Raw genomic sequence first — 26,521 nt, 5'->3', positions numbered from 1 at the left:
CAGCAAATTGATTGAATTATGCAACGACTAAATGTCAAATTGCACTATTGGAAAATGTCTACATGGCCGCTACATGTTCGACTTCGTATTGTGCAAAGTATCATGATGGCTTATGTTCAATTTTACTTGTCGTTGTTGCATTGGCCTCGCTCTCGTCTCTCATTGCTTATGTCTAATATTGTATCTCACTTGTGGTGCACTAGTCCTCATAAGAAAGGCCTCTGTTTGTTAGCAATGCAGAAACTTTGCACTCCTAAGCGTCTTGGGGGGGTGAATATTTTGGACCTTCGACGCCATGCATTGGCAAGGAAGGCTATGTTATTACCTACTCTTGTGCGGCAATCTCAGCCATGGACAATTATGGTTACTGATCTATGTCGGCACACTACCACTCCCGCTTTTGGTTGTTGGCAGACTTCCCTTTGGGAGCTTGTGTTTGGCAAGATGGATGGTTATGTTCCTGGTTGCTTATTCACCTCTGCCTTACTCTCCGCTTAGAAAGATGTTACGGATCATCTCTACTGGCATGGCAGGCAACAAGCAGATGGGAATTCCTTGCGTTTGGAAAGCATTCATTGGAGTAAGGTGTTCTCTCTTACCCCGGTTGATCAATCGCCTCGTCAAGCCTACTTCCTCTCTGGTCGTGGCGTATGCACAGTGGATGATGTGGTGGATTCATATGGGCATTTGCTTACTTTTTCTCATGCAGTAGAAAGCTTTGGGTTGGGCTGCATTATTGTCGGATTTGGAGCCTGCTTCAGCATATGCTGGCTGATTTCCTCCCTATTCCATTGTTGGTAGGTGATTGTCGTATGCAGGATTGGACTTTATGGGACACTCCTATGGATGTGATTTCTGTCCGACATATCTATGCTTCTCTTGTCCAAGACTCTTGGCTGGTTGCAGCGCATCACATTAGCTCCTCTCGTTGTGCCAGCTGCTCTGTTGTTGATGAGAATGTCAAACATCTACTTTGGGATTTTCGTTGCACCAGGACATTCCTTTGATGCATTTTTGCTTGTATGAATCTTCAATTTCCCTCGATGGTTTTCCACAAACGTTTCTGGCTTTTTGGCATTCTTCCAACTTCCCTCCAACATTTTGCCATCTTTTTTTCATGGGTCAGATTTTGGTGGCCGTGGTCTCTGTGGCGCCATCGCAATCTCCGTATGTTTCACTATCGTGAGGTGGATCCTTTTCCATCCTTCAAGATTTCCTTGAGGCAATTGTTACATTTTGCCTTTGACCCTGGGGACATATCCCTAGAAATCTTGCAACTCTTCTATGTTTGCTTTTAGCGATTTTACATCGCATGAACACAGTTGTGTTCTCTCCCTTGTATCTGATCTTTTTGGTCGTTTTTCCTCGCTTTGAGGTTTCCCACTAGTAAATCAATCAAATCAGATTTGCGAAAAAATGTGTGTGTGTGTGGGTGGGTGTGTGTGTGTGTGTGTGTGTGTGTGTGTGTGTGTGTGTGTGTGTTTAGACTTATATTTAGACACAAAAGAACAATACATTTCAAAAGACAACTAGCTTTATACAATGGACAATGCTTAGCACAAAAAAAAAATCAATCTTTGATTCTTTTTTGTACATCATAGTGAGAATGAGGTATCATTCGTGTTTTTATATAAGATAGTCAAGAACAACTTATTTTGAAGTGAAAGAGGCCAATTGACAATGATGGACAGGAGCAAAGTCAAAAAGATCCTAGGTAAAGATAGAGTCCTCACATGCATCCATATAAATAAGGCAACGGATTCGTTTGCTTTGAATACGTATTATAGGTGTCAACGAATCTATTAGTTCTTATCCATGTCCTACTTAAAACCTTTTAAACTTATACTTACCATCCATGTAGTGTTAAATATCAACAAGTATCCATTCTTAGAAGAGTAAGGCACACATGAAAGTGACATGTCTTCTCTCTCTCTCTCTCTCTCTCTCTCTCTCTCTCTCTCTCTTCGGATAGATGTTTAAGGTCTCTTGGGATAGTTTCCTACGACGTTAAAACTCTCTTCTTCTTCTTCTTCTTCTCCTCCTCTGTGAGCAACATTGCCCACCTACCTTCATTTGTTTCTCTATAAATTTCAAACGAGGGGCATCCTAGCAAGCAATAAAGGGAAGGGGGAGGAGGAAGAACCGTAAGCGGGGGCAAGGGGAATCGCCACTATAAGTTTAACAACGCCATTTGGGCATGGAACGTGGTTAGCACCTTGCAATTATGCAGCAGTAGATGGAGAAGCAAGGAAGCAAGCAAAGAGGATGGGCAAGACGTTAGTAAATAAGGTGACTTAGGGAGACATTGGCTGGAGAATCTTAGGTTTAATGCAATTTTTTTAACATAGACCTAGTAGTTGTAGTAGCACATCTAGAAAGAGGTGCTAGATTATTGAGAACCAACCTACTGATATCCATGATGCAAACACAAAATATTTAAAAGATATTTGCTATATAATATCAAAAAACTTTATCTCTTTAACAACCATATGTATGTGCATTTATTCAAACACACCCAAAACCTACTACAGTTGGCTTACTAGCCAAGTAGACACCAAAAAAGGATTAGCGTAGAGTAACTCAAAGATTGTTCCCTTCATACTTGGAAAGAAAGTTTTACAATTCTCATAGTCTATCCAAGATACACATCATACATTATCCTGCAATGCCATTATCCTCCCTTGTGTGTTACTCCCGAAATTTCTAGGAGGCAACAACACAACGTTCTCCAATTTTATGATCGTGCAGTTTGGGATTTTGCACAATTTTTTGTAATCCAATATACCTTTGAAGCAAAATTTCCCTTTCCCGTGCATTTTGATCTTCATTTTTGAACTCAAAGAGTGGGCAAAGCCCTTAGAGAGAGAGAGAGAGAGAGAGAGAGAGAGAGAGAGAGAGAGAGAGAGAGAGAGAGTATTTGCTAAGTTACAGTTGGTTTGCCCTTGCAAGTTATAAATAAGCACAGAGAGAGGGAGAGAGAGAGAGAGAGAGAGAGAGAAGAAAAAACTAACCAAAAAAATGAGATGATTGTGTGTGCACGCACGCACGTGCGCATGCATTTTTTAAAATATTCAATTGTGGGTTAATTGCAAGGACACATCAATTATGGACATTTCTTCTGTTCATTGCACCTAGAACAACGTTTTTTTGTCAATTGGGAAAAATAAAGTTGATTTACCTCAGCTTGCTCTATCTGCCACAATAAAGCACTGTTAAAAGTTCACATCATCCAAAAGTTAAACGTGCTTATAAATAATTGCCCTTAGTAAGAGTTTGAAAATGCACAAACCAAAAATTAGGGCTACCCATGTAACTTGATAAAATTCACTTCAACCTTGGATACTACAACTCTCTTAACAATTGGATGTGCCTTTTTCACCCTCTCTTGGAAGCTCTTATGTATATTAACCGCTTCCAAGACCAAGCGTTTCTAAGCTTGTAGGTTTCAATACTAATGTAAATACTCTTTGCATTATGAAGATGTAATCTTTTTGCATAGAGCCAACCCACTAGTGTGGTCCATTCCACAATACATCTATGCATGTGCTTGAACAGTGGAGGCAACCGAAGGGAGTCCACCCCCTTCCATTGTTGAATCATGGAGAGAAGAGATGAGAATTTTCTCGTGTGGAGGAATGATCCAACGCAAGATGTAGTTCCACCAAATAGGCAAAGGTATCGAATGAATCCAAACCATGCTAGGCAAGTAAAGGATGAGCTGGATAAAATGTTAAATGCAAGGTGCGCGTGATCCATACTAATAATAATGGAAGTCCCCATAGTCAAATAAAATATTATCTACACTGCTTTACTAAATCAATGCTTGAATGCACAAATAACACTTGGACCTAAGAAATTGCGACTTATCCATAATTGTTTAACATCACAATACTAAATATTTGGGCAAAACTAGGGTTTCGACTTTGCACACTGGTCATTCATCTTGTCTACATGTTGTATACCACCCTACACTGAAACCAACCTCTCTCTCTCTCTCTCTCTCTCTCTCTCTCTCTCTCTCTCTCACACACACACACACACACACACACGACAAGAGAATAGCAAAGATGCATAGTTATGCATGTCGAGCCAAAGTGACCTGGATCCTTTGATGCAGCCTCTGTCTATGTTGTGTAGTCCTCCGCAATCGTGGGCGTCTAGATTTGGGGAAGCTCAGTCGCTCGTTCGATCAATATACCTCTGGTGTAAACCGACGAGCTCTGCTGTGGTAATAACTCCTCCGGGTGTCCTGTGGCAGCTCTAAAGAAGTCTGTGATCTGTCTCTGAGACTGGCTAATCTTTGCTCTCATCAAGCTCTCTCTGTGTCTGTGCAGCTAAAGCAAAAACAAACCCATGCATCTCTGATCCTCGTACCGCATGACTCTAGATGGTCCAAAGCCCTCTCTGAACAAGCAATGGAAGCGGCCTCGTATCTCGTAGTAGACGGGGCAGTGGCATGTGTAGTGCATTTGTCTCAGGCTCGATGTCACACAGGGGGCATGTCTTGGCCTCTTCTGGTACTCTGTTGTATCTCCCAGTCTCGATCCGCAGCTGGTGTGAAGATGTGCGTATTTGGCCAATACGGCCCAACTCCACTGGCAAGGGAGAGGATAAAGAAGGTCAACTGGATGTTATGGCACATCATCAACACTCGTGCATTCGACAAATGGGGTATAGATGTCATCCGGTTCCCCCAACCAAGGACACTAAGGAGCAATACATCATTGCTTTAGAGAGATAAGGGATGAAGTAAACCCACCCAAATTTAATTTCAGTTTTGCATGCCACTACAAAATCCTTGGTATCATAAATATGGAGAATAGGTAGATATATATACAATAACTTTACGCTTTGCATCAATAAATCAAACATCAATCAACATAATAAAATAATTTACAAGCCTGTTTTGAAAAACTATTTACAATTAGAAAGCTCAGTGCAATTGCACGTTGCATTGGTACAACAAAAAAGATGGTATCAACCACTTTCAATCAAATGGATCGATGCGAGGATCATGCTCACTAGCCATTTCCATCCCCGTACAGAGACATGTTGGACACATTACCTGAAAAATAGTGTATTTAATGAAGCAAGTTACGCATCATGTGGGAAGAAGGTATAATTGATCCGATTTTTTAGCATTTAGGAAGGGCTTTTAGGAGCTTGCCCTTTGTGTGCACAAATATGAAGGCATGCATGCAAGCACAGCTGCCCTTGCAAAACAAGAGTACTTACTCTTGCTGATCCAGAACAATTTGGACATCTTTGGCTTGTCAAAGGTCTTAGTCCTCGTTTGTCAGTGTTACCAACAGCTGAGATAGCCTCAGCCATGACCAATGCTCCGGTGCCAGAGCATCGAGCGCAGGCTAAATACCCTTAGATACAAGAAGCATAGAATTAGCAGATAGGAAACCCAAATTGATTCGTATGTGATTATTCACACAACGTCTTCATCACTCAGGAGTCAGTAATCAATCATCTAACGCATTTGATAACATATGATATACCCATAAATGAAATGACAAGCCACTTTTTTTTCCTAGGAATAACCCTGAAATTTGTGGAAATTCCCAAAATACCCCTCAGATTCTAATTGTTCTCAAAATACCCATGTTTGACAAATTTTGACCAAATTTCCTAAAATGCCTACAAACTTTTCCAAATTTCCAAAAATTCCTCACCTCTAAAATTTATTTCTTTTGTTTCAATAGAAGATGATAGAACTTGAAATTTAGATAGTATTGTGGCCTCTCAAGATGAAACAATTCATTTTTTGAATGCACAGATCCCAATGTCTGTAACTTTAATGAAACGAGTTTTGACACTTAAAGACGATGGATCTCTGTCATCAAAAACAAAAAAATTATGTGAAAATTGGAGCAATATATCCGAAATTTGTATGAGGGTATCTTGGGAATTTTTTAAATTTGAGGGACGTTTTAGAAATTTCCACAATTTTCAGGGGTATTTTGGTAATTATCCTGTTTCTTTGCTTGCATGATTAATTTCCATACCTGTGCCCTGGCAGTATCTACATCGTTTTTGCTCCTGTAGCTTAGCATTATTAAGTTCAACCACCATCAAAGAGGATATGACACCAACCGCACCGCCAGAGAACGATGCTACTATCGGATCGACTTCACTGGAGAAAACACCGGTTTCTCAGACTTTAGCAAAAGATGAAGCACAGAATCTGACAAGCCAAAATGTTACCTAGTGATAGAGGCTCCATCCTTCAAACAACCAGAACTACATTCTAAGAACTGAAACAAAGTTGGTTGATCTTTTTAAGCAGTACCTAAGCTGTTGAGGCAGGTGCATACTTCGGATAAAATCTTTGTAAGATGTGCCTCCCAAACCAAGTTTCAACTCGAGCTGTCAGTGAGAAAGTCCCAAGCCAGATTTAGTGCAAACCATTGCCATATGACTGACAGCCAAAACAGTCAAGAATTTTGCAGAGAATGATGTGGAAAACACGCACACACACAGACGCACAAACCTAAACTAAAAGGATCCACAGAGTTTGACGCTTTCAAAGAGAAAATAGTACCATGGGAGCCAAAAGACCACCAAACAAAATAATTGCCGCCACTAGTCCAAAACAAAAGGTATAGTATTGCTTCAACGTTGTTGTTGTCTGCACTTCGAGAAAATGAGTTATACTAAGACTCTCTCTCTCTCTCTCTCTCTCTCTCTCTCTCTCTCTCTCTCTCTCTCTCTCTCTCTCTCTCTCTCTCTCTCTCTCTCTCTCTCTCTCTCTCTCTCTCTCTCTCTCAAGTGTGGTAGATTGGTTATGCCATTTCCCTCTTGAATAACAGGTCTTGAGTTCAACTCTCCTCGTCAGCTAGATCTTTAAGGTCTCTTGGGATAGATTCCTACGACGTAAAAACTCTCTTCTTCTTCTTCTTCTTCTCTCTCTCTCTCTCTCTCTCTCTCTCTCTCTCTCTCTCTCTCTCTCTCTCTCTCTCTCTCTCTCTCTCTCTTTGGAAAAAGGCAGGGCTGTATATTACTGAGTACAATATAATCCCCAGCGGATGCCAAAATAGCCTATCACGTGGGGTGTACAAGCTGAATGTAAGGAAGAGAGCCACTATAGTGACAACTCGACTAGAACTATGTCATGGTGGTCGGTGTGATGAGTGGAGGAGAAACCACCACGTAATCTGGCCACCTGTAAGTGTGAAGAAGAGTGGAGATCGAGCCCAACGCCGAAGGAAGGCAAATCGGCGTGCCTCGGCTGCTCGAGATGTACCTGAGGATGAATCCCACTGCCAAATCAAGGTATGAATGATGTCCAGCCAAATGGCAGTGAGGGTATCCTGAAGGAGCTGTGGAGACGCACTTAGAATGTGGAGACAACGAGCTCTCCAAACATTCCATAGTGTAATACTAGTGATGACTGAAAAAACTTCATCACGTGTCTGAGAATCCCCCTGCCAAGCAATCTGTGGTAGCATAGCCAAAGTACCTCGCCGATAACCAATCGATGTGAGCATAAAGGCAGGATCTGTGTCTGAGCCCTCGTAAAAAAGATGGGGGCCGGGCATCGGCATCAACCATGAGACAGATCCCCAAGTAAGAAATCCATGCTGAACACCTGCTCTGCTAAGTAGAAAGCAAACTGCAAGCCACAGTACATGGGAAGTTGAGCATGACCAAAGGCAGTGTGCAGGTGACTCAAGTAGTCACAAAGGACAACAAGTACATAACGGATCATGACCCATAGTAGCTAGCCAAGTCCCAACTGGAAGTCCCGCATGTGCAATCATCCACATGAAAAAAGAAATACGACGAGCCGCATGTAAATCCCAGATGGTGGACCAAAACTGTTGCAGATAGGCATGGGAGAGGCCTGAATGTAACCAGAAACGCATACGAGTGGGCTGCTCTGGCTGCTGTCTCATCAGTGCTAACCGTCCAATCCTGACAGTGTACTCAAAGAAGGATACTGGTGCACCGGTGGGGTCAGAGTGAGGCCAGTGCCACTCGCCTGGGTCCCAATAAAGCTGAGATAGGGCATGACCCTCCCACACCCAAAGCCTCCAAAGTGCAGCATCGGCGGAAGCGAAACTAGGGTCTACACAACGACGCTTCCCCGGGAGCCAACTACTCTGATGGCCTCCCATCGAGCTCCGGGAAGGGCAAGGTGCGGAGAGGTGGCATCATATGTCAGTAGCATGGTGTCTAAACGAGATAATAAGAGAGTGCTCTGAGCAAAGAGGCCTTCCCAGCCACAATGGCAAGGCATCTGAACCGTGCCTCTCATGACTGCATCCCACTGTGAAGGAACGGCGGAATCAATCTCAAGCAGTCTGTTTGTCACCCCGCGACCAATGTCATAATGTTCTGCCACAAAATCAGCATCTAGCATACGTGACTCATGAAACAACCGCATAGAGGCAGCAGGGCCAGTGTCCCAGGCAGCCCAATGAATGTGAGTCCTCTCTCCAAGCTGACGGGGTGGATCAACCGAAGAATCAAGAACTGCACCATTCCAAATGAGAGGCTGGCGCTCAATCTCCTCACGACATGAGGGAGGTGAGCGTATGATAGCCCGTCGCATGGAAACCCAAATCTAAAGGAGCGATCGGATGAAGGGTGAGAGGGAGGCGGTGGACAAGGGGGCATCAGTAAAGAGAAAACGATACCCTGTCTGCCAAGTATGACCATCTATAGTGCCGAGTCGTGGAGTCACTACGCAAAGAGCGGCCTGAAGAAGCATTTTCCAAGGTTCTTGTCCGGGGAAAAGACCCCGAACAATAAGCTTGGTAAGAAGGGCGCGGCTCTGTAACTCTAGATCAATAATGCCAAGGCCTCCCTCTGCCCTAGGACGAATAATCGTGGACCAGCGAACTCAAGCACGGGTATCAGTAGTCCCATCTGTGCCACTCCATAAAAAGTTCCGCACTAAACGGCGGAGCGGAGCTATCACACCAGAATGTAACATCCAGCAAGAAGCCGTATACCATACTGTAGCCAGAATGACCTGGTTGGCGACCAATGCACGGCCAGCTAACGACAGATGACGTGAAGACCAATGGCATAGCTTCTTGCGAATAGACTGTAGTACAGGTGCAAACTGCTGCTGTGAGGTAACATCCAATCCAACCTGAAAGCCCAGATATCTGCATGTCTGACCCGATCGCAGCCTTGTGAAACCATCAGCTACCCCCCAAGTAGGTATGTCATCACTGCCAACCAGTAACCCATAGGATTTATGCCAATTAATGCGAGCGCCACTAGCAATGCAAAAAACCTCTAGGGCCTCCCGCATAGCATCAAGAGCAGCTAGCAAATAGCGTAACATGAGTATAGTGTCATCAGCAAACTCCTGTTCAATAAGGTCTGGAGCTGTAGGTATTGGCATGGTCAAGCCACAAAATGCATGACTCTGAGCACGAAGAAAGTCGGACATAGTCTCTCCTACAAACAGATACAGATATGCTACTAGCGGACATCCCTGACGGACAGATCAAGAAATCTCAAAACTGCGACTGACACGGCCACCAATAGTAATAGCACTGCTGGCAGTCCTGAAGAGAGCAGATATTCTTGAGATCCATCTCGAAGGAAAACCCATCCTGGCTAAAGTTCCTTCGAGAAAGTCCCACTCAACACGATCGTATGCTTTCTCGAAGTCAAGGATGAAAAAAGCGAGAGGCTCAGAAGATGATCTGGCCCACTCTACTGCCTCATAAAAAGTGAAGATATTATCCAGGATGCATCGATCCATGACAAAGCCTATCTGAGAAGATTGAATAATATCTGGTAAGAACGGCCGCAAGTGATGGCTGATCATTAACGCTAATATCTTATAGACCGAAGGGAGTAGGGTAATAGGTCTCCACTGTCGGAGGTGAGTGGTGTCACCCCCCTTCGGAATAAGAGATATGAGACCAGAACAAAGATCTCGATGCATATATCCTGATGCAAAGATGTCCTGACAACCGCGAAGCAGTGGTATATGCAATACATCCCAATATGTCAAAAAGAAAGCTCTAGTGAGGCCATCCTCTCCTGGACAGGAGGATGGATCAAGACTCTCTATAACAGCATGGAGCTCTGCAAGCGTGAAAGGTGCCAACAAGATCTCTGCCATAGTGTCTGTACAACGGTGTCTCGTGTGATGCCAGATCTGCTCACGGGCAAGTAAAACCTCAGTAGTGCATACATCAACAGTGAACAATGTCTCAAAATAATCTGCAGACATATCAAGTATAACATCAGGATGCATATGTAGTGTCCCTTGAGCATCGCACAAAGTCCGAAGAGTGGTGCCAGGAGGGCGCTCTTTATGCGCAGCGAAGAAGTCTTTATTCATTTGATCAGCTTTAGCTATCCAATGAGATACTGAAGCATGATGAGTGAACTCTGACCTAGCATCCTGTACGCGACAAATCTCCTCTGTGAGCTCTGTCTGTCTAGCAGCGAGGTATGCATCTTGAGGCCACTCCTCAAGCAACCGCTGAGTGGAACCAAGAGGGATGTGAAGATCCGACTCCCGTACTCTCAAATGACGATGAATAATAGCGGTCTGATCACGGCACTAAATACTAGACTGAGTAATGCAATGAGCAAGAAACTCTCCAGGGGGTCCACAATAAGAAGCATCCGAGGACCATAAGTCACGAATCTGTTGCTGCAATACTGGGGTGGTGAGAACACTGTCAGGGATGCGGCAGCCTCGTCTCTGTGCAGAGGATCTAGTGAAGGAGATAAACAATGAGATGGGTAAATGATCTGAGAGGCTGGTCCCTCTCCATATAGTAGTGAACCCGCCTAGAGCTGCTGCCCAAGGTCCAATGTAAAAACGATCAAGTCGCTCTAATAATCTCCCCTGTTGTCTCTAAAACCCCCAAGAGTAATGAAGTGTAGCAAGGTGATGACCAAAAGAGGGTAAGTGCCAGGCGTCAACACCTTGAACAGCTAGAAGAAATCGATCCCGAGCTGGCTGCTCATCGGGAGAGATGGATGATAGAACTGGAGGTGTGATGGCTCGCAAATCAGAGTCGCTCTCAACGTTGTTGAAGTCACCTCCAACAACCCAAGAGTCTACAGCAGATAGAACAGCAGCCAAAGAGGACCAAAATGTAGCCCTCTCCCGAGGAGTAGTGGGTGCATAGACTGACATAAAACCAATGATAGATTCCCGAATCCGAATAGAAACATAAACTGCTCTGCCAGCGACAAGGGTGCCATGCTGCTGAACTGAGGCCAAGTAACGTGGTCCCACTGAGATGCATACACCGCAACTCTGTCCATGAAGGCCCAAAGCAGGCTCCCAAAAAGTGCGGGCACCCGAGGGCATGAGATTGCCAAAGGGAGTGACAATCTTATGCTCCTATACTAGCAATATATCCACAGTGCCCACTACATGAGTGTGTAAATCTCTGCGAAGTAAAAGCTTACAGGAACCTTTTACTCGAGAAGTCCGTAAACCATTAGCATTCCAAGAAACTACATGTAAATCTCTCTCTCTCTCTCTCTCTCTCTCTCTCTCTCTCTCTCTCTCTCTCTCTCTCTCTCTCTCTCTCTCTCTCTCTCTCTCTCTTTGTGTGTGTGTGTGTGTGTGTGTCACAAAGTGATGACGTGTCTGCCCGAGAGCATGCGGGAAACCCTAACCCTGACTGCTGCTGAAAACCCAGATTCTGGAAACCCTAACCCTAAAACCTGCAAACCCTAAAATCTGCCAGAAACCCTAACCCTAACCCTAAAAAGGGCAGCAGTGAAAAAGCATTGATGATGACGTGACCAAAATTCCGTGAATTGCGGCACTGATTTAGGGCTGTGTCAACTGCTTTTCTCTACGCAATTGTGTGAGAGAGAGAGAGAGAAAGACTTTGCTTTATTTTTACAACTCGAGAGAGCTTGAGAGAGAAGAGCTTTTGCTTTTATTTCTAGGCTTTTTGATCTGAAGCTTTTGGGTCTCTGCTTTTGGCATCCCTTGTAATTTAAATACGTGGTGAGGGCTCACACCCTGCAGAGCATCTGGACGCAGAGTCTGAGAGTGAAACCCTAACCACTCTCTTGTACTTTGAATTGATTAATACATAAAGAAATACCGAAAGGGGAGCCAATCTTTGGGGCCAATATCTCTAGGCACGGAACTCCGCTGGGCCAGTGCAAATCTATTGTGAACTGTGAACTATTTTGAAGTGGTTATTTGGTGCTGTTGTGATTGATTCTTGACTTGGAGTGTCCAAGTCTGTTACAGTGGTATCAGAGCACGGCCGATTTCTCTTCTACGGGAAATCCGATCCCAATTTTTTTTCCACAGCACCTATGGCTTCATGCAAGGACCAGTCGACTCCCTCTACATCCGGAGATGCGGGCAGGGATCACAACGAAGATTCCGGTAGAGAGTATGGCCCGCCTCGGCCTACTCAGGCGGAGCAAAGAGAGATGAAGCGTCGTCAATTGATCGGCGATGCAACAAAGATGATGCTCAGTTTTGCAAAGGACCCGAAATTGGTAAAATATATGAACGAGACTTCTTTTCAGGAAGTGCATGCGCAGTGGCAGAAAACCACAACACCACCCCCGAAACCCGCTCTCAAGAAACCTTCTGATCACAAGCAATATTCAGAGAAGGAATTAGAAGAGATGGTTGATGCACGGATTGCTCAGCTTTTTGACGCGCAGAAGAAAGCCAAAAAGCACGGCAAAAAGCAGAAGAGAGGCCCTGACTTCCCGGGTTATTTGGGTCATCAGTCAACATTTGACAAAGCAAAGAAACAAAAGAAGCGTGTTCAATTTGAAGAAGTACCCAGTTCTTCTTCTTCTTCTTCTGACAGTTCTTCTAGCACTTCAAATTCGAGCAAAGAAGACAGAAAAGGCAAAAAGCAAAGCAAGAAACAACACTTCAGAAAGGGCAAGAAAAAGGCAAAGAAGTCTAAATCTCGCCCAGTGAGTGACAGTTCTACAGAGGACTCGTCTACGGATAGTTCAGACTCTGATAACGGTAAATTTTATGCGAACAAGAAGAATTTTTATAAAGCCAACTAGTATGACTTTCTGAAAGATAAAAGCAAGAAAGTCCGAGAGTTTAAGGAAGGTGGACAATCGATCAAATTTGACACTTTTTCAGGATACAAAGATGCTTCGAAGGCTTTGTCTTTTATACAACAGTTTGACATCGCTTTCGCGGGAGGACGCTACTCAGAGCACTCCAAGATTCGGAGAGCTGCCTCTTGCTTTAAGGGGAATGCTCGAACTTGGTGGTCCACACTTCTTTTAAACAAGACTGCGCCAATTAAATGGCTGAAATTTAAGAAGCTTTTTATTTCTTCTTGGCTGACGCAAGAGTATGAACGCGATATACGAGTTGCTTGGAACCATCTTCGGATGACCAAGAGAGATACAGTGGATGCTTACTGTGAGAGATTCTGGAGCTCTTTTCTACCCGCCTCTTCATTCAAGAAGATCTCGTTGAGAGAACAGATTGAGCGGTTTACCTTGGGTCTACCTACACAGATCCGAGATCACTGCTTGGAACAGAAGTCAGCTTCTATTCAGGAGTTGATGAGTCATGCGAAACGAGGCTTTGCCATTCACTCTGGCAGTCTGACCTACCCCGCCGATGAGGTCATGACACAACGAGCCGAACAGACTTCAACGAATGAAAGTAGAAAGAGAAAGAGGAACCCAGAAAAGAAGGATGCACGACCCAGGCTTACTCCTGAGGAGAGAGCTCGCTTCATCAGGGAGGGGAAGCGCTTTGGATGCGGGGAACATGGACATATCTCCGTGAAGTGCCCTGACAAGGCACCGAATGAATAAACAAGATGAAGAAAGGCCAGAAAGTTCTAAAGCAGCTGAGAGACGTGGCAAAAAAGGCAGATAAAAAGCAGAACTGGTACCACATGGCGTGGGACCTAAACCGAATCAAATGAATGAAAGTACAAACTTCGTCGTTTTTGGAGCAAAGTAAAGGATCAGGAAGCTCTTTTGAAGGAGCCAAGGCCAACTTCTTTTCACTTGGAATTGGCGGCTTGATTTTGGAACTACGTTCAACAAGCTGAGGCCACAAGCGGAGGTGGTTCGAGTGGCACCCGGACGGGATGTTACCATTACACCGAGCATTGGCCAACTTCGTTTGCAATGACAAGGGTGTTCAGGGCACGCGAGTGACGTTCTACTCGGAATCCCTTGGTACCACAAGAACTACGCTGTGGTTGACTACCGGGCCGAGAAAGCGACTTTGACAAATGAAGGGCTCAGAGATTGTACTTGATGAACTTCAGTTTCTTTACTCATTCTTTTGGGAGAGAACTGAACGATGGATAAAGGTCGAATATGTTTTGATCTGAACAAAAGAACGCCAAGATTTTTCTCCACACTCATGCCGATTGCTTTTTAGAGGGCCTGAAGATCATACCATTGATCTGATACCTGGAAGCACACCACCGAACCGGCCACCTTACCGTGTGAGCCGAGCACAGAATGAAGAGATTATGAACCCAGTGAAAGACCTCTTGGAAAAGGGTCTTGTCCACCCTAGTACTTCACCGTTTTGCTCTCCAGTGTTGTTGGTTTTTTTTTAAGAAAGACGGATCTTGGAGAATGTGCATCGATTATAGAGCTCTCAACAAAATCACCATCAAGAACAGATTTCCGATTCCTAGGATCGATGATATACTCGACAGATTACAGGGATCCTCGTGCTTTAGCAGGATTGATTAAAAGAGTGGATATCATCATATCAGAATCGCGCCGGGAGACGTCTACAAGACAGCTTTTCGAACGACTTTTCAGTTATTTGAGTTTTTGGTGATGTCTTTTGGTTAACCAATGCTCCGGCGACATTTAACCGGACGATGGACAGGATTTTTCGAGAGTATAGGCTATTTGTTAGCACCTTCTTTGGCGATATCATTGTTTTCTCCAAGCATGAGGCAGAACCCAGAGATCATCTGCTTCAGGTCATTCAGGCATTACGAGATCACAAGTTAGTGATTAATGCAAAGAAAAGTGAATTTTTCCTACCAGAGATACACTTTTTGGGACACGTTGTCTCAGCAGCAGGAGTGCAAATGGATCCAACCAAGATAGAGACTATCAGTGATTGGCCCGATTTGAAGAACGTCCATGAAGTTAGAAGCTTCTTGGGATTGTGTTCGTACTACAGGCGGTTCATTCGAAAGTTTGCAGAGATTGCTTCCCCTGTGCATATCTTGACACAGAAAGGAGTCCCTTTCTCGTGGGGACCCACAGAGGTGACTGCCTTTCAAACATTGAAAGAGAAATTGACTTTGCCGGACTTGCAGAAGTCATTTAAGGTATATTGTGATGCTTGTGGTCGTAGTCTGGGTGCGGTCTTAATGCAAGGAGGCCATGTCATTGCTTACGAGAGGCGCTTGTTCTCAAAGCCAGAAATGACATCACAGATTTTTGAGAAAGAGCGTTTGGCGGTTATCCATGCTCTTACTCAATGGCGGCATTACCTACTCGGAGCGGATTTTATTGTCTTTACAGACCATCAGAGTTTGCGCTACTTCTTGTCACAGAAGCAGCTTTCGGAAAAGCAGATGCGGTGGACGAACATCTTGTCATAGCTTCACGTCCAGATTGTCCATGTGCAGGGACAGAGAATGTGGTGGCAGATGCTTTGTCTCGAAAGCCGTTGGTTCTGGCTATTTCCGCGATACATCATAGGAGCTTCGAGGATATGGTCGACCAATATGCCACAGATACACATTTTGCTGACGTTTTCACACGGATACGGGATGGGGAGACAGTAGCGGGATATTCCATTTGGGATGGCTACTTGATGAGAAAAAACATGTTGTGCGTAACACAGCCATTGAGGGAAAAGGTTATGACCGAATGCCACTGTCCACCTTTTACGAGTCACTGTGGCATTGCTACCACCATGAAAGGGGTAGAGAGATACTTCTTTTTGCCGAGACTCAAAAAGGATGTGGAAGAGTTTGTGCGCAATTGCTTAGTCTGCCAGAAGGTCAAGTTTGTCAGGCATAAAGCACAGGGATTGTTACAACCTTTACCGTCAATAGGAATTGTTACAACCTAAACCCATACCCGCTCGACCCTGGGAAAGTATTGCAATGGATTTCATTTTTTATCTGCCGAGAACAGAGAGTGGTCACGATGGTATCTGGACTATTATTGACAGATTTAGCAAACATGCTCATTTCATTCCAGTGAAGAAAACAGTCAATCCGGATCACTTAGCGAGACTGTTTGTGGCCTAGATTTTTAGATTACATGGCATACCTGAGATGATTGTCTCCGACAGGGACCCCAGATTTACGAGTTTGTTTTGGAAGGCAATTTCGGAGAACATTGGCACGCGGTTGCAGTTCTCGTCATCATTCCATCCGCAAACTGACGGGCAATCTGAGATTGCCAATTCAATGGTTTTAGATTTATTGAAGTCTTATATCTCAGATCAAAAGACTCAAAGGGAAAAGTACCTACCTTTGGTGGAATTTGCCTACAATAACACGATACACTCTTCGACGGGGAAGGCGCCATTTGAGATTGTTGAAGGTGCTGCGAAGGTTCCACCCTTCCTAAGCACGAAAGATAAGATTTTTGAAGCGGATGAATATACGCGAGACTTAGATACGGCTTTTGCCAAGGTTCACGAGACTTTGCAAAAATCTCAAGAACAACAGAAAAAGGCAGTGGATCGCCATCGTCGCAACTTGAAATTGAAGGAGGATGATTGGGTGCTCTTACGTTTTGAGAAGGCACACCTGAGAAAGAAAAAGGGAAAAGAGAGGCTTTTTTCCAAAGCTTAGTATGCGATACTACGGACCTTTCCAGATCACTGAAAAGATAAATGATGTCTCCTTTCGACTGAAACTGCCTGATACTTGGAGGATTCACAATGCATTTTATGTGAGTCTCTTGAAACCTTTTAAAGGTGATGTGTCTGATGATGGGGAGCCTGTTGAGCAACCCGAAGTGAAAGAAAACGAGGAGATCCTTGTTCCTGAACAGATTTTGGCACATAAGGATACGAAGAAAGGTAAAGTCCGAAGGCGGTTCTTGGTTAAGTTCAAGAACTATCCGGCATTTGATGCGAAGTGGATGGAGGAGGAGGACCTAGCAAATACTCCTCGGATTGTGAAACTTTACCTCGATGCTTTTGGTTTAGCATAGTCTACTCCAAATGGAACCCAGAATTCAGCTTGGCCGGAGATCTGGTGCAGTGGGATGCACAAGAGGGGAGTCACTCCGCTCCTTTGTCAACAGATGCCTTGATTTTGATACTAAAGTCACTGATGTCTCTTTGAGCTTTAGGGATACTCAGAGCTGACAGTATTCTGCTGGATGACTTTATGAAACGGAATTCCTGGTTATGATACTGATTTGTTCTTGACTTCTTTTTGAAGTGCAAGAACTGATAGACGAAATGACTGCAGCATTTTGGTCTGATTGATCTCGAATAGACATGGTTGGAATAGGGGTTAGTCAATCGGACATCGATGAGGTTCCGATTGGATCTAGATGCGATTGCTAGCTACATTGCCGATAAATCATGATCTAAGATCCGAATGAATGTTGAATGTCATGTGATGTCCTGTGATGTCTAGTGATGTCCTGTGATGTCGTGTGATGTGACTGTCGATTGGTACATGTGCTAGATGTGTGTTCCTAGTGCATAGGTACTAACAGTCAGTGTCTGCTAAGATAGTTTATGGCCTCCGTCTATTTTGCAGGCGTAATCGAGGGCGATTACAATGCTTTCAAGAGGGGGGTATGTCACAAAGTGATGACGTGTCTGCCCGAGAGCATGCGAGAAACCCTAACCCTGACTGCTGCTGAAAACCCAGATTCTGAAAATCCTAACCCTAAAACCTGCAAACCCTAGAATTTGTCAGAAACCCTAAAACTGCAGAAACCCTAACCCTAACCCTAAAAAGGGCAGCAGTGAAAAAGCCTTGATGATGACGTGGCCAAAATTCCGTGACTTGCGGCGCTGATTTAGGGCTGCGTCAACTACTTTTCTCTACGCAATTGTGAGAGAGAGAGAGAGAGAAAAAGACTTTGCTTTATTTTTACAACTCAAGAGAGAGCTTGAGAGAGAAGAGCTTTTGCTTTTATTTCGAGGCTTTTGATCTGAAGCTTTTGGGGCTCTGCTTTTGGCATCCCTTGTAATTTAAATACGTGGTGAGGGCTCACACTCTGCAGAGCATCTGGACGCAGAGTCTGAGAGTGAAACCCTAACCACTCTCTTGTACTTTGAGCTGCGGCGAGGGATCTGCTGCCAGTAGGTGAGATCTGCGAGGTTTGGGGCTGATCTTGCGGAGTCTAAGTGCTGAAAACTGAAAACGCTGATGCTAGGGGCTGATATGTCGCCGGGATCTGCGAGGTTTGGGGCTGATCTTGCGGAGTCTAAGTGCTGAAAACTGAAAACGTTGATGCTAGGGCTGATCTGTCGCCGGGATCTGCGAGGTTTTGGGGCTGATCTTGCGGAGTCTAAGTGCTGAAAACTGAAAACGCTGATGCTAGGAGTCTGTCGCTCGCTGGGAATCTGCAGAACGCTATAGCAATCTGCAATCTGCAAAAATGCTGAAGCAATCTGCAAAAAAACCTCGAACAACGCGCGCCAAAGTGGCACAAAATCTCTTGATGCCGCCCGCGGCTGGCACATGTCGTCGTTTTCGAAATTCCGTATCTTGACAATCCGATGCACATTTGATGCGCCGCAAATTCCCATGGCCTTCATACGTCACATGCTTTGCATACAAACCCTGGCAAAGCTCCAAAATCCTCGAATGGCACGTCGCCTGAGGCGACCAAACTAGCACAGAACTGGTTCCCTGATGAAACTTCACCTGGCAATAACTTGACAACCGTGACTCTGATTGTCAATTTGAAAAGACCAACATGCTCCATAGGATGAGAACTACACATCCATATGTTGAAACCAGCTCTTACCACCTGGCATCACCTACCCTTTCCGTCTCAGATCTGCAATGCATTCCAGCTTCAAACTGCCATATCTTGCACTCCATGGCTCCGTTTGATGAGCCGTCTGGACATGCTCACTCGGCTTTTCAAGCTCTACATATCCATACCAAAACCCAACACTTTGGACATCCTTCACTTGCCACCCTGTCAAGCCCTCTCTAGAGCCCATCTGGTCTAGAAAACCACATAAAGCATACATATCCGCTACCACCTACCTGCCCAGGATTTTCCCATCTGCTCTAGCACTTTGCCATGCACCTGTTAGCATACACACCACTACCTGTGCCCTCTACTAGGGTAGACACACTTTGGCTACACCAACGTTTAATATAACATTTCATCTCTCTCTCTCTCTCTCTCTCTCTCTCTCTCTCTCTCTCTCTCTCTCTCTCTCTCTCTCTCTCTCTCTCTCTCTCTCTCTCTCTCTCTCTCTGTGTGTGTGTGTGTGCGCGCGTGCGCGTGCGCACGCGCGCAATGAAAGTGGAGCTTTGACCCTTTGCATTACATAAAATCGACCATCGGTCCATATACAAGAAATATGGAAAAAACCTTGATAAATGTACAACGAGAACATGGGGAAAAATAACAAACTACAGTAGAGTTGAAGATACTTGTAGCTATCTAGGTAGTGATAAAGCCAACACAGATCTGCTCAAAGCTTTGTCAGCCTCGGGCAATGTAGCAAAAACCACTCAGACCAGTGTTGTTTATCTAACTGATCGAAAGCATCTATTGTATAAACCTGCTCACAAAAGCCAAGGGACTGTGTAAGAGTTAAAGATACTTGTAGCTATCTAGGTAGTGATCAAGCCAACACAAATCCGCCCAAAGCTCTGTCCGCCTCAGGCAATGTAGCGAAAACCACTTAGACCAGTGTTGTTTATCTAACTAATATAAAGCATCCGCTGTAAAAATCTCCTGTAGCAGCTCACAAAAGCCAAGAGACTGTGTAACCCCTAGGTCATGCCTCTAAAATCATTCGCAGCCATTCTAGCATTTCTTGATAATGTACTCCAAAAAAGGAGGCGCATCTTCGGCACAACCAAACTAAAAGAGAGGCAGGGGGGACCCACTCACTGTCCACCTCAAAGGCCAAGGGAAGGTACCAAGATGCACATCTCTCTGACCAAATCAGCCTTCCCAAAGCATCTCTAAGCTGGCTCTCAAACAAATCTGCAAACTGTCTGATATCCATAAAGTAGTTGGTCTCAACCATTGTCTGCTCCTGAATGGTATCGAAGACATCCTCTCTCGACCAGGAGTCATCATGTAAAACATGTACTCTAAATCTGATCATGGGTGCTCTCTCTCGGCCTAGAAGAATGTGACAAGTTCTTGATAATTGCAAGAAAAGTATATCGACACGGAGTGACCCACTCCTCAAAGGAACATCTGGGGATCTCCAAGGGCCAAATGCAAAGAACTGAGCTGGTAAAATCTCAGAGAGTGGGACATCAGCTCGAGATGCGAAGCGTGCTGAATAGTCAGAATCCTCAGCAAATGCGAAGACTCACCACCCTCTTGCTCCCCCTTGAACAAGGCCTATAGTGTCACAAATTGGTGACGTGGCAATGCCCCCGGATACACACACACACACACACAGCCCTTGCTGACGTGGCAGCAACATGTAAAACGCATTGGGCTGATGACGTGGTAGATCTCCGAAAATCGCACCGACAAGCTGACGTGGCAGACCATACGGATCTCCGTCTTCTCCGCTGACATGCTGACGTGGCAATGTACGAACGCCCGTAATTTGTGCTGATTGCTTTTGGTTGGCAGATTTTGGAGCAAAGCTTTTGAGTTTAATAAGCTTTCGAGTTAAACTTTTGGGGCTCTGCTTTTGGGACAACCCTTGTAATAATAAATAGGTCTTTTGAGCCTCATTACTCAGAGCATCTTGACTTAAGAGTCTGAGTGTGACTTTCCACAGATTCCCTCGTACTTTGCACACAGATTAAGATAAAAAGAAATACCGAAAGGGGCGCCAGTCTTTGGGGCCAATAACTCTTGGCACGGAACTACGCCGGGCCGTGTCGTCTTTTGTGAACTGTTTTAAAAGTGAATCTCTGTTGTGTAGCGGTAGAATCTAGACTTGGGGTGTCCAAGTCTGTTACAGTGGAATCAGAGCGCGGCCGATTTCTCTTCTACCAAGAAATCCAATCCTTTTCTCGCGACACTTATAGATTCCAACAAGAATCAGTCGACTTCTTTTGCATCTGCTAATGCGGGAGGAGATCGCGAAGAAGATTTTGATGATTTAACAGAGGAAGAGTACGGGCCACCTCGGCCTATTCAGTACGAACTTCAAGAGATGGAACGTCGACAGCAAGTTGACGAGTGCACAAAGCAGATGATTAAACTTGCGAAGGATCCTCAGATCGCAAAAGTTTTGTCTCAGCAATCCATCGCAGAAGTGCACACCACTGTAACAAACTTGGACACCCCAAGTCAAGATTTCTACCGCGACACAACAAAGATTCACTTCAAAACAATTCACAAAGACGACATGGCTAGGCGTAGTTCCGTGCCAAGAGGTATCGGCCCCAAAAACTAGCGTCCCTTTCAGTATTTCTTTTTATATTAATCTGTGTGCAAAGTACAAAGAGAGCCCGCGGGTGCTCACTCTCAGACTATGCGTCCAGATGCTCTGAAAAGTGAGTCCCTATGGACTTATTTATTCTTACAAGGGATGCCCAAAAGCAGAGCCCCAAAATCTTTTTTCAAAAGAAAAGTTCCCAAAAGCAATTGGTCTTCCAAAAGCTGCTAAAAACAACCAACGCAATTTATGAAAAATCCGTACAGTTGTCAACGGAAATCACGAAAGTCCATACGCTACCACGTCAGCATGTCAATGCATTGTGTGGTTGTCCGTACAGTGCCACGTCAGTCTGTCGATGCAATTTTCGATGGCCAACCACGTCACTAGTTTGTGCGAGTGTGTCCAGGGGCCAGCCACGTCACCAATTTGTGACAACTAACCTAGATATTTGGGCCATCAATCTTCTTTTGCATCTGCAAGAAAGCAGAAGAAGCGTGTACGATTTGAAGAACTACCCAGTTCTTCTTCTTCTTCTTCTTCTTCTTCTTCTTCTTCTTCCAGTTCTTCTGGCTCGAGCGAGGAGGACAGAAAAGGCAAAAAGCAAAGCTTCGGAAAGGGCAAGAAAAAGGCAAAGAAAAGTTGAAAATCCGACACGGGAACGGAAGAAAAGAAGAAAGATTTGGGCAAAAAAAAAATCGACGGACAAGTTTGCCAAAACGAAGTACAAACGTGAACTACAGATTGGCATATGTGTGAACAGATTGATTATGTACTCCAGGGACCCGAGATTAGCGAAACACCTAACGAAGTACCCAATTGATAAGATTTACTCGAGATGGCGTGTAGCCATTGCTTCTCCTCTCAGGTAGGGAGGAAAGCCGAAAGGACAGACGAGTGCAGAAAAGCGGAACCTGTACTCGCAGAAAGAGATGGACAAGAACTCTTGAAAAGAAGCACGTCTACATAGCCAACCAATATGACTTCCCCGGAGACTAGCAAGAAAACAAAAAAATTTAAAGAAGGTGGACAGTCGATAAAATTTGAATCCTTTTTTGGATTCCAAGATGCTCCGAGGGCTTTGGCCGAGGGCTGCATCTTTCTTCAAAGGAAATGCTGGTCCACTCTTCTTCCGAGGAAGGAAGCTCCAGTCAAGTGGTTGAAATTCAAAAAGGCTCTTTGTTTCTTCTTGGCTGACTCGAGAGTACGAACGAGATATACGAACCGCTTGGAATCATCTTCGGATGACCAAGGGAGTTTCTTTGGACGCTTATTGCGAGAGATTTTGGGACACTTTTCTACCAACCTCTTTATTTAAGAAGGTCTCTTTTAAGGAACAGATTGAGCGGCTTTCCTACGGACTCCCTACAGAGATCCAAGACTACTGCCTTGAACAAAGGTCAAATTCTATTCAAGAATTGTTGGGTCATGCAAAGCGGGGTTTCTCGATAAATTCCGGGAATTTGACTTACCCCACTGATGAGATCTTGCCTCAGATGACCAGACAGACCTCCAATAAGAAAGAAAAAGAGTTCCTAGGACAATGAAAAGAACGATACACGACCCCGACTGACTCTTAGAGAAAGGGCTATCTATCTCAAAGAGGGGAAGTGTTTTGGTTGCGGGAAACTAGGGCACATCTCCGCAAAGTGCCTCAAAAGGCACGAAAGGACAGATTGAAGATAGGCCATAGAGTTCTAGAGCAACAGTCGAGTGCGGAAGAAAAGGAAAGATGAAAGCAGAACTGGTACCCCTCATTTTCTTTGATGGAGGAGCCAAGGCCCATTTCTTTTCACTTGGATTGGTGGCTCGACTTGGAATTACGCCTGACACGCTGAGGCAGTCCTAGCGGCACCCGGACAGAATGTTGCCATTACACCAATCATTGCAACGTTTACAATGTAAGGAGTGTTTAGGGCACGAGGACTGTCATATCATGCCTTTGGAAGGGTGTGATGTCCTCCAAGGAATCCCTTGGTACCACAAGAACAGCGCCGTGGTTGACTATCGGGCTGAGAAAGCGACTTTGACAAATGAAGGGCAAAGAGACTATACTTGATAAAATTCAGTTTCTTTACTCAATTTTCTTGAGAGAACTGAATGATGATTGAAGGTCGAATATGTTTTGACCTCCAAAAAGAACGACAAGATTTTCTGCATTAGGGGCTTACTGTTTCTATGAAGGCGTACAAAGCGAGTTGCCACCGAACCGTGGTAGTACACCACCGAACCGGCCACCTTACAAACATAGCCGAGGCCAAGATAAAGAAACGATGACCCAGAACAGATTTCCACATTACGAAGATCGATGATATACTCCACAGACTTCAGAATTCTACTTGCCGAATTGATATGAAGAGTGATTATCATCAGATCTGTATTACTCTTGGAGACATCTACAAGACAGCTTTCAGGACGACTTTTTGAATTTTCAAAGAATACCGATCATTTGTGGGTTTTCTAGACATTGAGGAAGCATCAATTGCTTATAAATTGGAAAAAGAGCCAGTTTTTCTTGTCGGAGATACACTTTTTGGGACACATCGTCTCAGCAGCAGCAGGAGTACAGATGGACCCGGCCACGATTGAGACTATATATGACTGGCCCGATTTGAAGAATGTTCATGAAGTTAGAAGCTTCATGGCATGCCTGAGACAATAGTCTCTGACAAAGATCCCCGATTCACGAGTTTGTTTTGGAAGGCTATTTGGGAGAACATTGGCTCACGGTTCCAGTTCTCGTCATCTTTCCACCCGCAGACAGATAGGCAATCTGAGATTGCAAATTCAGTTGTATTGGATTTATGAAAGTCTTACATTTCTGATCAGACGACTAAATGGGAAAAAAAATTGCCCTTGGTGGAATTTGCCTACAATAACACGATCCACTCTTCGACGGGGAGGGCACCATTTGAGATCATTAAAGGTTCTCTGAAGGTTTCACCTTTCCTTAGCACGAAAAATAAGATTTTGAAGCCGACCAATACACGAGGAACTTGGACACTACTTTTGCCAAGGTCTGGGAGGCTTTAGCGAAATCTCAGGAACAACACAAGAAGGCAGCAGATCAACACCATCGCGATTTGAAATTAAAGGAAGACGACTGGGTGCTCTTACGGTTTGAGAAGGCACGCTTAAGAAATAAAAAGGGAAAGGAGCGGCTTTTTCCAAAGTTTAGCATGAGGTACTATGGCCCTTTCCAGATAAAAGAAAAGACAAATGATGTCTCCTTTAGAGTGAAGCTGCCCGATACTTGGAAGATTCCCAATGCTTTTCATGTGAGTCTATTGAAGCCTTTTAAAGGCGATGTGCCCCATGATGGGGAGCCAGATGAGCAACCCGGAGTGGAGGAAAGCGAGGAGATACTCATTCCAAAACAAATATTGGCACACAATAACAAAAAGATTAAAGGTAAAGTGATTAGGCGGTTCTTGGTTAAGTTCAAGAACTATCCTGCATTGGATGCCAAGTGGATGGAGGAGGACCTAGCAGATACTCCTCAAATTTTGGAACTTTACCTTGAAGCATTCGGTTAAGCATAGTCTACTCTGATAGAGCCCCCATTTCAACATGGGTGAATCTAGTGCAACGGGTTTGCACAAGAGGGGCGTCACTCCGCTCCTTTGTCAACAAATTACCCCAATTTTAAATATTGATGTCCCCCTTTGGGTTTCAGGGATACTGATGGGCTGACAATATTCTGCTACATGACTTTATGAACTGGAATTCCCGAAAATGAAACTGATAGATTTGTACTTGACTTGTTTGAGTGCAGGAATTGAAAGACAAAATGACTGCAGCATTTCGGTCTCATAAATCTCTATAGACATGATTGCAATAAGGATTAGTTAATCGGGCATCTGTGAGGTCTCGACTAGATCTAGATGCGATTACTAAATATATTGCCGATTAATCCGGGTGTGAGATTTGGAATGAATTTGTATGTGATTTGTCATGTGATGTCCTCTGATGTCAAGTGATGTCTTGTGATGTCCGGTGATGTGATTGTCGATTTGTACAAGTGCTAGATGTGAGTGTCTAGTGCGTCGGTACTAACAGTCAATGTCTACTAAGACAGTTTATGGCCTCTGTCTGTTTTGTAGGCGTAATCGAGGGTGATTACAATTCTTTCAAGAGGGGGGTATGTCACAAATTGGTGACGTGGCAATGCACCCCCAAATACACACACAACCCTTGCTGACGTGGCAGCAGCCCGTAAATGCATTGGGATGATGACGTGGCAGATCTTCGAAAATCGCACCGACAGGCTAACCTGGCAAGCCATACGGATCTCCGACTTTTTCGTTGACATGCTGACGTGGTAGTGTACGGACGAATGTAATTTGCGCTGGCTGCTTTTGGCTGGCAGATTTTGGAGCAAATCTTTTGAGTTAAACTTTTGGGGCTCTGCTTTTGGGGCAACCCTTGTAACAATAAATAGGTCTTTTGGGCCTCATTACTCAGAGCATCTGGACACAAAGTCAGAGAGTGAGTTCCCGCAGACTCCCTTGTACTTTGCACACAGGTTAATATAAAAAGAAATACCAAAAGGGGCGCCAGTCTTTGGGGCCAATAACTCTTGGCAAGGAACTACGCCGGCCGGCCGTGTCGTCTTTTGTGAACTGTTTTAAAGTGAATCTCTGTTGTGTCGCGATAGAATCTAGACTTGGGGTGTCCAAGTCTGTTACATATAGTGAGAGGCACCTATGACTAAAGCTCCAAGAAATCCGACAGATGCTACACTGGTCTATCCTAGGGCAACTCAGGTTGTTCCTGAACTAGCAGGAAGATAGATTCAAGCGAAGCCCACCCTTGTTTAGAGAGTAGTGAGACAAAGGTTGTCAGAGGTAGAGCGGCCCCCAGACAAACCTTGAGAGGAGAGGTTACCAAACAGGGATCGAGAGGAGGCTTGAGAGCAGCTGGAGAGAAGAGTGGAGCAGGATCAACAATCAATGGCCTTGGTAAGAGATTTCCCTAAGGTGCGACAACAGAGACAAACTGCTTGGAGAAGGCGAACACCTCCTCGGCCTCAGCAGAGTC

General features: G+C 44.6%; 1 protein-coding gene across 1 annotated transcript in view; it reads right to left on the bottom strand.

The window, feature by feature from the left end:
- Positions 1 to 4,784: 4,784 nt before the first annotated feature.
- LOC147444391 (protein ORANGE, chloroplastic-like) overlaps positions 4,785 to 26,521 on the bottom strand; it is a 41,477-nt gene continuing 19,740 nt past the window's right edge. Inside the window, exons 4-8 of the mRNA XM_086527025.1 lie at positions 6,551 to 6,637; positions 6,299 to 6,375; positions 6,015 to 6,142; positions 5,236 to 5,375; positions 4,785 to 5,065 (exon numbers count right to left, since the gene is read on the bottom strand). Of these exons, the coding sequence (XP_086383151.1) occupies positions 4,988 to 5,065; positions 5,236 to 5,375; positions 6,015 to 6,142; positions 6,299 to 6,375; positions 6,551 to 6,637 (510 nt within the window). The 3' untranslated portion in view covers positions 4,785 to 4,987. The remainder of the gene's footprint in view (positions 5,066 to 5,235; positions 5,376 to 6,014; positions 6,143 to 6,298; positions 6,376 to 6,550; positions 6,638 to 26,521) is intronic.

The sequence above is a fragment of the Adiantum capillus-veneris genome, chromosome 13 (assembly GCF_014529385.1).
Source record: "Adiantum capillus-veneris isolate H3 chromosome 13, ASM1452938v2, whole genome shotgun sequence".
Classification (NCBI taxonomy): Eukaryota; Viridiplantae; Streptophyta; class Polypodiopsida; order Polypodiales; family Pteridaceae; genus Adiantum; species Adiantum capillus-veneris.
Note: the sequence above shows the minus strand (reverse complement) of the source record. Positions and strands in the feature narration are given on the sequence as shown.